This window comes from Chaetura pelagica, unplaced genomic scaffold (assembly GCF_000747805.2).
Source record: "Chaetura pelagica isolate M959 unplaced genomic scaffold, ChaPel_1.0 scaffold189, whole genome shotgun sequence".
In the NCBI taxonomy this organism is placed as follows: Eukaryota; Metazoa; Chordata; class Aves; order Apodiformes; family Apodidae; genus Chaetura; species Chaetura pelagica.
Genome location: NW_009970716.1, coordinates 3751481 through 3763407, shown reverse-complemented (window position 1 = coordinate 3763407; position 11927 = coordinate 3751481). Strand labels below are relative to the sequence as shown.

The window sequence follows — 11927 nt, the reverse complement described above, 5'->3', positions numbered from 1 at the left end:
TCAGCAGGTTTTTTTTTAATATTAGTGTCAAACTGCTTAGCCTTAATGTGAAGTTTTACGTGACTAGAATCCAAAGATAGCATTTTATTTCAAAAATATCCAACATTTAAGGGCTAAACCACTGTGTGGACTGCATTTTCTATGTCTATCTGCTGTGTTAGAACGTCACATTAGTTTGCATGTTAAATACACCACATCAGTTTTCAACACTTTTTACATGTAAACTTGATTTGGATGGATAGTTGTTTAATAGTAATATATATTCTGCAATTATTTTTAATACTTGGTTTAGAAAAACTACTTCAACTAAAATGTGGAGATTGTCATGTCATGTAGGTCAAGATTAGCATTGGGGTTTATATGATACTGCAATGCGAACTGCTGGCTATCACTAGGAGGAATATTCTTTCAACATGCCAAGTGTTTATCCTTGTACTAGGTTTCAAAAATAAGACTGGCTAGTTAGCTGCTTTATTTCTAAAAAAAAAAAACAACCAACATCAAAAAAACTTACATTTTGCACTCTTAGTTTCTTACTCATTACTTATGTAGTTCAGCTGGTTATTTTTACTGCTTGCAGAGTTCAGATACATAATTTCTTGCTTCAGTGATGATTGTTTCCCAGTTAGTTAAGCAGTTGATTGGGACTCGTTAGTTGCAATTCTTAATCAAATTTAACTCCCTTCTTTCTTGACTTCATGTTCCTCGTATAGTTACATGCTGAGCTTAGCACCATGCATCTCCCAGGTCACTTAAGCAATGTGCAGCTCAGTATACAAAAGCAGTTTTTAAGGGAGAAGAAGAGTGGAATAAGCCTTGAGGATTTGTTTCCATAATCTGTTTTACATTGCTTCTGAAACAGTTAGTGAATCAGTACTTGAATAACTTTCCTTTGTGTGAAATCTTAGGGGTTTTTTAATTCACTTTTATTTAGAAAGTACATTAAACTGCTTTCTTGAAGCTTTTTAATTTTACTTCAAATTTATTAGCTACCTTTCTTTTTCAGCAGTAATCATGCATATTATGATCTATTATTTGATTTTCTTTATTTCTTTCCATTCCTTCTGACAATCATACCCGTCCATTACATGAACCAACCGAAGACAAACAAATACAGTGTCATTTATTCTGCACCAAGTATGTTGCACAGTAAATTCTACTCAAACCCTGAAGGACTATCAAATGGAATCCAGATGGAGCCAGTAGACCTTACAGTGAATAAACGGAGCTCACCGCCTTCAACTGGAAGTTCTCCTTCTCCCCTAAAATTTCAGACTGTGCATAGGAGAACTTCACCTGGATTGACTCTGTCCTCACCCAGCTCACCTCTCAGTAAATTCACACCATCGCCCCCAGGAGTACAGCCTATTTCCATGCCAATAACAATTCCACCTGTAATGGCTGCTGCTCTTTCACGCCATGGACTGAGAAGCCCTGGAATACTCCCAGTCATCCAGCCTGTTGTGGTCCAACCAGTTCCTTTTATGTATGCTCCCCATCTTCAGCAGCCCATCATGGTGTCCACAGTTCTTGCAGATGAGATGGAAACTCCAAGTAGCATGCAAGGTTGGTGGTGTCAAAGTGTCTTTTTTATGCCCTCTCAACTGGGTCAAATAACTGTATATCCAGGCACTTCTTTGTGTGTTTTTTTGTATTAGGAAATGAAGCATAACTCTTACTCTTCTAAAATATGCGGGCATAGAATTTACTGCATAAATACTTCACCAGACTTAGCAAAGTCATATTCTGTTCTGATTTATACCTGCATAAAGCTGCTTATCTACTGAGATTTGGGCTGATAAAAACACTGGACTGATTAAAAGCAATACAGTTGTTTTGACTCATAACTCTTGCTCATCAAGACAGACTAAAACTGGAAGATTATGTATTTTAGCACCAATTGTTGCACTAAATATAGAGCTGGGGGATTTCTTTTAACTATAGATTTTTACATACATTGTTTATTTCCATAACTCTTCATATATGTGTTGCCTTCCCCCTTCTACCCTTCTCCGTACAGTTCCTGTAATTGAGTCTTATGAGAAGCCTACACTGAAGAAAACAATCAAAGTAGAGCCGGGGAGTGAACCGTCGAAGACTGACTTTTATCCTGAACAAATGTCACCTCCAATGATGACCTCATTGTCTCCCCAGCAAGTAATGTTGCAAGAGTAAGTAGTGAACAGCAGTCCAAGATTGGCAGAAGAAGGAAATGCTGTTCAGTGCAGCAGTTACTAATTTTGAGGAGTGGGAGGGAGAGTCACTGTGCTTTAGAACATGTGCTAAAATAGAGAAAAACATCATTCCCCCACAATGGTAGTGTGAGATGAGATTTCAACTTTTTTTTCCCCACTTTAGCAATACAGGAGTTGATAGGTATTTATATATCACAATCACATAGATCTGCTATTTCTAAAGTAATGTTTATCCCAGCCCTACAATTAACTGAAAGTAGGACTCCAGTATGCTAGTGATAACCTGTTCATGTGAAACCAACATAAAACTGGAAAGATACTGTAAAGGCATTTCATACTGATCTCTGTTTTACCTAAAATGTTACCTAAAATATTTCAAAAATATTCTTGTGCCTTTCTGGTTTTTGAAGGACCTCTTTGTCTTTTAAAAAAAATTTGCTACTTGGTGGAAAGAACATCCTCAGGCTTAGAAGTTCTGTGTATATCCAGTGAAATTCCATGTTTACCTGAGGCCATTGTTCTGTGGGTGGAGGTTTTTTTGGCAGCTCAGGTAGTTCCTGAAGCTTGCTCCCCACCCAGCCACTGGTTTCCACCCCAGTCCCAACTCACTGTGCTGGTACAACTGTTACTGGGGGCCCTGGAACACAAATCTAGTTGGGTTTGAAACAGTCACATTTGCAGAAGGCAGAACAAGGGCTAGAAAGAGGTGAGATCTGAAGCAAAAGTTTTATAATTGGAAATAGTAAAAAAAAAATATCTCAGGAACTACCTGAGAATCCGTGAATACTCTTCTATTTCCCGTTTTTCTAGGAAAAATTCTGTCAACAAAGTCATGGAATGGCCTGGAGCCTGGCTCATCCTTCAGCAGGCAGTGCTCTGGGCCAGCGCACGGGCTGCCAGCATGGATCTGGCAGGAGCTGAAGTTGGGAACTGAGCTGGGCTCACAGTACATGGCATCAGAATCCATTTCTGCCCTTTCTTCCTGCTCACCCTCCATGCAGTTGTACGAGACTTCACTTCCTAGAGTGGGGAGAAAGGGTTCCAAAGCAGACTCCTAAAACCAGTGTTTTATGTGCAGAGTGATTTGGAAACAGAGAGGACATGAGACAGGTGGTGTTCAGCATTTCCTTCAGAAGGCAGTCTCTCTTTCCTGCTCATGACCATTCCCATGTTAGAAGGCACACCACACATGAGGTGCCCCTCATTTGCATGACTGCAGGCTCTTTTAAGTTAACTGTGACTGGCATTTAATGCAGTACTTCCACCATTTCTTTTCTGGGCACAATGACAGAATTGACTAGTTGCCAGCAGGCTTCCATAAACAGTATGCGGTTTATTTAAAAATAACCTTAAGGGTTTTATTATAATAAGCACAATAAAATAGTAAGCATCCATGTTTACAAGGTGGTTACTTACCTCCATAATGGACCTGCCACACACGGAAGTCAGTTCTGTATGTATTTAGAACCAGTCTCTGCTAGGTCAGGACTATCAAATGGTGCAGTATACTTTTGATTTTTGTTAGGCCTCTAACAAGAGCAAACCAGTAAGTGCTGTTCCTGGCTGATACCACACCCTTCCTCCAGGGCGGAGACTTCTTTACACTTGTCACCTGCATTAGTGATTTGCATTAATTATTTCCCAATGAGACCAGTTTCCACAGGAAACCCATCCGCTGAGCAAAGAATATAAAATTTGGTATAATGTGTAGGTGACATTGTTAGGTAAACATTTGAATATCCCTGTTCCCAAAGCCACTTGCCCATGCAGAATATTGTTTACGGAGAGGCTGTCCTCACGTTGCCATGGCTTAAATTGCTTCCTAGCTGTCCTGTAAAGCTTCAGTTTGTGCTCGTTCCTAAAGGCAGCCCTTTTGAGTTCACATTCTGTTGTATCTGCAACAAGAAGTTTGTGAGTGGTAGTTTTTATGTTCTTATCATTTAAAAAATACATAGACAAATCACACAAGATAAAAGATGAGGGACTAGATGTTTATAAAATGTCCCGTATTCTCCCAGCTTCATCAGCCTCTTTCTGTATTACAAGCTACAGTTGCACAATTATTTTTTAATACTTTTTCACAGAGTTCAGCTGTCCAAAGTATGTTATTCAGATACATAAGCTACATTGATGGGGTATAGAAAACTCTCAGTCTCACTTTTTGGCATATACGTTGCATATATAATACTGGTGGCATTTCCATAGGGATTGCCAGACTTTTCAGCATGTCTGATAATTGATGTAACTATGCAGTTGTTTCTAAAGTCAAACTGCAAGTAATAATCTCTGACCAAATGTAAGAAGCCTCATTAATTTTGTATTCTTGCAAATGCAAGCATTGAAAACTTAACACATACTGCCAACATCATGTGGTCTGTTGGTAAAGAAAGACAAAAAGCTGTTGATACTGTAACACGATTTTTGGAAGATGCTCTTACCTGTTAAAGAATGACTCTTACATGGTTAGACTTACGTGAGTTTGCATCCAGTTGTGTAAGAGGGAATGACAGAATTAGGGCTGTGCTTTCATTATTGGCACTTACTTAATATTTACCTCGGATTTTTGACACCACCTGATTTTTTTTTTTAACTGCCACATCCTATCTGATTATTGGCAATATTCTGTCATCTTACAGGCCTTTCTTCCTCTAAAGGGAAAACGATCCACAGACAAATCTCAGCATGTTGTTTACATGTTCTTAGGTTGAAAAACGTCAAAAATGGTGTACAACCAATATCTTTTTTCTCTCTTTTTCCATATGTTACCATGTTCAGGACTAGCCTCCATGCATAGAATTGTAAACCAAGTTTGCTTGCTGTCATAAGCCACAGCTTCTCCAAAACAAGTAGTGTGCAACAGCATTAAAACTGAGCATTGCTTTAGAGAATTGTTTCTTTCAAAGCTAAAAGCCGACCTTTCTTATTTAAGACTACGTACATCTGTGTCTAACATCACCATCTGGGGCTTCCTGCCATTACAATATTTTTAGCTAGAGTTAATGTGTACCTAAAGAGTACATCACTCAACAGTCACAGAAGCACCCAAAGAGAATTTGTCTCCCAATTTCAAGTTTTTAACTTCAATACCTGAGTAACATAACGAAACTTTTCCCAAATAGGTAATTCTTATCTTGCTGCTGTGGAGAGTAAATTTTTTTCCATGTTAAACCACACACAATCATTTATTTGCTGTGTCTGATAAGTCTTTTTTTTTTTTTTCTAACCAAAGGACCTTTATCACATGCCCTTCATTTTGTTGAGAGAGGTGAATATTCAGCGTTTCTGAAAATTAGGCCCTAAAGGAACTTGGTTTAAGTAACTAGTCTAACCAAGTGTTACAAAACATAATTTGTCAGTAAAGAAATGTGAAATACAGTAACTGAGGAAAGATGGAAGTTCTAGAAAGCTTATTTCTATCACATGAAGGAGCTGGTTTTGCAACAAGGAATGCTAATATCTGAACCTTATGTATTCAGTTTCAGTTACAGATCTGCTAATGGGCTGAAAAATGCAACTTTGTGAGGTTGCAAGATTTGTAATGCCTCTTTCCTTTTTGAAGAGCATATTCATTTCCTTTTACAACATTGAAGTGGAGAAAAAATCAAGGTTGTCCCTAATTCTACAGTAGGAGTATTGTTCAAACCTAAATATCCTCAGTCAGTGACACCTTTCAAGAAGCTTAGTGTGTTTACACATGAATGTTTACATTTTTATATGTCATAGAAGGTCATATGTAGTTAGTACCTGCCTTACCTGCACTGTAACCTGTGGGCTTCAAAATAAAAAATGATGTTTATGAAGGTGGAGGGAAAACTTCAGACATCCTGTGGGTGTGCCACACAGGCTAAACTCTACTTTTAGGAATTGACGTCATTGGTGTTGGGAGGCCGCACCCTCCTGCCAGCACCAAACAGGAAATTCTTAATTACTCTCTAAAGGAGTGGCTGGAACAATAAAGATTTGAGTTCTGCTTTTGAAACCCTAAAGATACAATTTCTTAAATAATATAGAATAGCTGTATGCAACGACAAGTGAATTAGTTATATTTGAAGGAAGAAGAAAAATCGTGAACAGATGCTGAAGGAGTTCACTGTGATGTCAGAGTTTGAGAAATCCGTGTTTGAAAAACAGGAATTTTTGAAGGGAATTTTTCCTTTTTAAGTTTAAAAAACGCTAGGGAGTAGTAAAAATGGCTACATCATACCACAAAGTTGAGTAAACATTTAAAAATATTACTGCTAGAATGCATCAAATTTGCTAAACCCTCTTGAATTTTTCGACATGCATGTAATGTTATTCCTTCTGCCAAGAGACAGAGTGGTAGTGAATAAAGGGTTCTGTTATGAATCATACGAGCTGAGGTTTGCCATGCTAAATGTTTTTCATTTTTAACATTGAATTTGACTTTTCAGGAGTCACCGTTCAGTTATAGTTCAGCCAGGAAAGAGACCTTTACCTGTGGAATCTCCAGACACACAAAGAAAACGCAGAATACATCGATGTGATTATGAAGGCTGCAACAAAGTCTACACTAAAAGCTCCCATCTGAAAGCTCACAGAAGAACCCATACAGGTTTGTGCATTGCTTTGCTTTTCCTCATCGAGTCTATGGGAAAATAATAGACTAAGCTTTTAGTTTGTGCAAGTTAGTGTTCAGGGGAACACAGGTGTAAATAACAAAATGACTGAAGTTAGATCTGGCATTGTTCTGAATATAATTACGGGCTGAGCAAAAGACAGAGAATGTCGCAGGAAAAACCCACAAGAGACTGTAAGCGAAAGCAGGGTCACGGTGTATGTCGGTGTGCTTTGCATTCGCTGGCTGGCTGTTCATTTTCTGTCCAGTTGCTTGCAGATTACTCATTCTGCACACCCTGTAAACACCAAATCAGTTCAAATTGCACTAGCTCACCTCTTACATCACTGTTAAGTTTGACTGAGACTTGCATGGGAGTAGCCCATTTGCAAAAGTCTGGACCGCGTGCCAGCCTCTGGTCCACCAGTGTTCTTTTCTGAGTGTTCCAATGAATGTAACCCCATCTCTGTTATCCACAGAAATGTTCGTCTTGGCATGCTGGATGAATATATGTACATCCAAGGTCTTTACAAAGATAGGTAAAATGGAGCTCAGTTCACATCTGTCTCACATCTCTGTATAAACCAGCCCTTTACCTGTTGGGCAGCACAGTGGTGTTAAGGAGGATCCCATATTAGAAAGTAATGATTGAGAGAGATTTTAAGCTGAGTTGAGTTGTGCAGTGGTGCCAGTTATTTACTGCAGTTGCTTAAAGATTTCTACCTGCTGTGCTGAGTGGTAGCACCAGACCTTTTCCCCAGTTAGCCTGGAATATGAGGCCCTGGTTTTGAAAATACTTAAACAAAAGCTTTAACTTTCATGCTTCTGGGCTTGATGAGAGAAAACAGGTGCTAACATAGCAGAGGGAGGAACAGAGAGACAATAAAAACATAAGTTGTGGCAGGAAACAATTTTTTGATCTGTTAACTCAACTACGGTTTCTAGCGCAGAGCGATCTGCAGCCCAGTGCTGTTTGGAGGCTTTTTGAGTAAACATTAAAGTACTTGCTGAAATTTGACAAGAAAAGAGGATAGATAGGTCGTGTATTCAACTGATGTGTTCATGTCCTAAATCTCCACTTCTGTGTTTCTTTTTTTCAGGTGAAAAACCGTACAAATGCACTTGGGAGGGATGCACGTGGAAGTTTGCTCGTTCCGATGAACTGACGCGGCATTTCCGCAAGCACACGGGAATCAAACCCTTTCAGTGCCCAGACTGTGACCGTAGCTTCTCACGTTCGGACCATCTCGCTCTTCACAGAAAACGTCACATGCTTGTCTGAATGTCTTCTGTCCCTGACTCCTGTCACTTTTTTTTTTGTCACATACGCATTTTAATTTGGATTCAGCTGGTCTGAATCTCCAAGTTTATACCATTAAAAGCTTACATATGGTCAGTAACAGTTGTTATCTAACCCTTCTATGTCCTTGCCACGGGTCAGACCTAAAGAATGTGAATACTTTTTTTTTTTCCTCCTAGGGGATGCTAAGCAAACCCTTTCTGCAGACAGTATGTTTAATGTATTCCATTGTGAATAAGGGAATTTGTAAACTAACAGCTTTTGTTGGTTTCTTCATATAATCAACCCAGCATATACCGATAAAGTAGTAAATGTTATTGAATATCCAAAACGCTAGTCCTTGCCAGAGACTTCTATTTATGTGCCCTGTATGGGTTACACTTTCATTTTATGCTCAACAGTGCAATGAATGGACACTCCCAACCATGTTGATTTCTGCAGTATGGTTCATAGGACAGTTTTAGAAAGACAACTGATTCAGAAATCCCCTCTGCCCAAGCAGTGAGTAACTGTAGAAATAAATCTAAACAATAGAATCACGTTACAGAAAAACTGAGTGGCAGTGTCATTTACCCCAGTCAGGAAGAAAAATTGGCAGCAGTTGGTCTATACATAATACTGTGCATCTACACCAATGTAATTTGTCCTCTCTATTATAGTGTAGTGTATATCCTTGTTCTTACTGCATAATGCCCTGGTGGATCTGCTAAGTGAAGACCCTGTGTGACACTGTATGTCTGATTTCTGTGCAAGTGTATGGATGGAACACACACGGTACTCTCCTATGTCATGGCATTAAATTATATTCATAGAAACCTACCACACCTCATTTCAGGGATAGAGAGTATCCTTCAAATATTTTTTTTCCTTTTGCTGTACCTTAGAGAAGCAAACATGTTAAAAACACTTCAAACTGTATTGTTGCAAGTGAGTACACCTTTAATACACTACAGTATTTAAAATTTTTAATCCACCATACTTTTTTTGTGAGAAGATGGCATCAGGAATTAAGCACTTTGGAGGATAAAGTGAGTCACATACCTGTTTTGTCTCTCAATGCTAGGTAGACTAAGCTTTCCTGTGGATGTGCTTAGTGCATTAAAATACCACATTAGCCAGTCTTAAGTCCCGTATCAGTTAGCAAACACAACTCAATAGATAAACTAAATTGAATTGGAGCAACTGCAGTTGACCCTAGCAAAGTTCCTGTGTGGAATCCCTCTGAAAGGCAGCTGTCTGTCTATATTTGCTGGCAGATGCCCTGCAATTTAAACCATTCCCTGCAAATGAAACATGCTGGAGTCAGATTTTTGTTCCTCTTGGAAAAACCTGCTGGGAAATGGAGGGCTGAGTGGAGCAAGAGTTTCATAAAACTCCAGGAGGAGGCAGGTGGAGTGTTCATCTGCAGGTGGGTATATTTGAGCTTATGGAGCAGCTAGGCTGTGCTTGTACATCCCATGGAGTCCAGCAGCAAACTGGCAGATGCAAGAGGCTGAGTACGAAGAGCCTTCACTTGGAGGTGGAGGTTAGCAGCTATTCTGCTGACATCCATATACCCATAAACTTAGCGAAGGAGAAAGTCTCTACCTCTCAAGAGAAAAATGCTCCTACAGTGATAGCTGTGAAATGCAAAGTATTGTTCCAGTTGTGTAATGAATCTTACATGTGGGAATATGGAACTGGCAATTTTATTCAAGGAATAGAGCTCTGAACGTGTGGTCTGAAAAGGGGAGAATGGGGACTTGGAAAGGGGGGGCTGGGAATGGTGCTGCAAAGCTTTTGTGAGGAAAATCCATATTCTCTGGTACAGCATTGTACATCCTCACCACTTCACCCAGGACTGAGGGAAGTTGTCCCAGATCCATATTGTAACTGGCCCTCATCCTCACCTCTAGAGCTGAAAAACCGGGATTGGGTCTGTCTTTATTTGGCCCTGTTAGTAATTGAGGAACTCGTAGGGAAGCATGTTACAGCAATGAACAGCTGTTCTAGAATGGGGATTTTTGTTAGATATTTTTATTAGAAATCTAAAATCAGGTATCCTAAAAACAGAACTTCTTTGTAAAGAAGAGTTACTTTGGAGAGTTTAATCTAGGTTATTTGCCACATTCGTTAGCTTACGGGCCTTTTTCCTGAAACTGTTTTTGCCAGTGGTGGGGACGAATACATTGGAGATTAAGTAGAACTTTAAAATACCTTTATCCATGTGCCTTGTGATTTAAGACAACAGAAATATATTAAATATAAATATTTGAGGTTATTTCATATAAATGCCTTGCTTTTAGGATTTCTCACTTTTGTCTTTGGTGTCTTTGTGAGATGTCAAAAAAGTCAAAAATTCACTTTTATCTTTCAGCTGAAAATATAAATTTACATCTTAAATAGCTCATTGATTCATTTCAGCAAACTTTTATTTGAGGGATATCTTGCATTTTTTAAACATACACAACTAAATGTTTTTAAAGCCACTCCTTCCATCTTCACCCTAAAGACCAGCCAGTTTAGATATTGAGATAGAAAACCCTAATCGTGCAGAACATGCATATTTAAAAAGAAAACCTTTTCTTCCCTACCAGTATTGCACTGTGCAGTGTGCAACAGGTAATACTGTTTTACTAAAATGTGTCTGATTAAGCCATTTGATTATAATAAATGAGTAGTTTCTAAGACAATTGCAAAAACCTAAACAGGTGTTACTGTGTGTGAGTTCATTTTAATACATACCCCCATTCTGCAGGGACATTTCTCTTCTCCAACTATGTTGTTGTCTCTCTCAAGGTTAGCAAAAAATTACAAGGCATTTTACACATCTTAAGAGGGCTATTAGCACTTTTTAAAATGTACGTATATTAGAGGGTCAAAATAATCGTCCTGCTTAGCATCTCTCACCTGCAAATATAGCAGGGACATTATATTTACTTTAATACTTGTATAAACTATGCAGAATTTTTTAAATAAAATGTAATATATTTTATAAGCTAATAAGACTGGGTAATTAAAGGTTTATAGCGTACATTACTATAAGTTGCAAATATGGAGACATTCTGTTAATCTTTTCTTACTAAAGATGTGAATGTCTAATGTACCTTCACTGTTCCTATTTCAGTAGTCCAATGGGAATTCAGTAATGACATTTTGTCATGCCAGACTGTGAACATGAATTTGTACTGTACAGTCCTCATACTATATTTAGCATACAATGTGTATGTATTATACTTGTTAATAAAACCCTCAGAATGTTGTTTGGGGTCATGTCATCACACACTGTATGACAAAGAGCAGTGACACAGCACGAGGGTGGGTAGGCCCAGGGATCCCTGCTGCCTCCAGGCAGCAAGCAGGAGCCTGGAGGGTTTGGGGTAGCCCATACTCCCCGATGTGTGCCCCCCTGCATGGCTGAAGGCAGGAGCAGGCAGGAGAGCAGCAGGCACGGCAAGAGCACAAGGCCTTGCAGGGGCTGCCTGTAGGCACCTGCTCTTGTGGCTCCTGTGCTGTGGAGGAGCCACGCACAGGAGAGTACTTGGTGGCCAGCTCACAAAAGTAGTCCACCCGCTCCTCATCTGGGCAGTACACAGTTAATTGACAGGTCTGAAGCATCAAACATACAAGTTTGTGTATTTGTATCACTCTCAAAACAGCTGTCAGGGCCTTTCCCAGGCCTGGGTGCCAGAGCAGACACCGATTGCAACTCATCCGTGCACATGGATCCTGCCCGCCCCAGGGCACATCCACAGGCATCCTGACAAATGATGGCATGTTGAGCAGGCTGAAGGGTGGGTTTTATTTCTTTACACCTTTCCAGGTGTCTAAAGAGAATAAGCCCAGCTGAATTTATTTTTATTTCTTTCCACTTTCC

The 11927-nt window shown here is 39.4% G+C and overlaps 1 protein-coding gene across 1 annotated transcript in view; it reads left to right on the top strand.

Moving 5' to 3' along the window:
- KLF3 (Kruppel-like factor 3 (basic)) overlaps positions 1–8402 on the top strand; it is a 15230-nt gene extending 6828 nt beyond the window's left edge. Inside the window, exons 2-5 of the mRNA XM_010006121.1 lie at positions 1070–1566; positions 2021–2171; positions 6608–6768; positions 7872–8402. Coding sequence (XP_010004423.1) covers positions 1070–1566; positions 2021–2171; positions 6608–6768; positions 7872–8053 — 991 coding nt within the window. The 3' untranslated portion in view covers positions 8054–8402. The remainder of the gene's footprint in view (positions 1–1069; positions 1567–2020; positions 2172–6607; positions 6769–7871) is intronic.
- The last annotated feature ends 3525 nt before the right edge of the window (positions 8403–11927 follow it).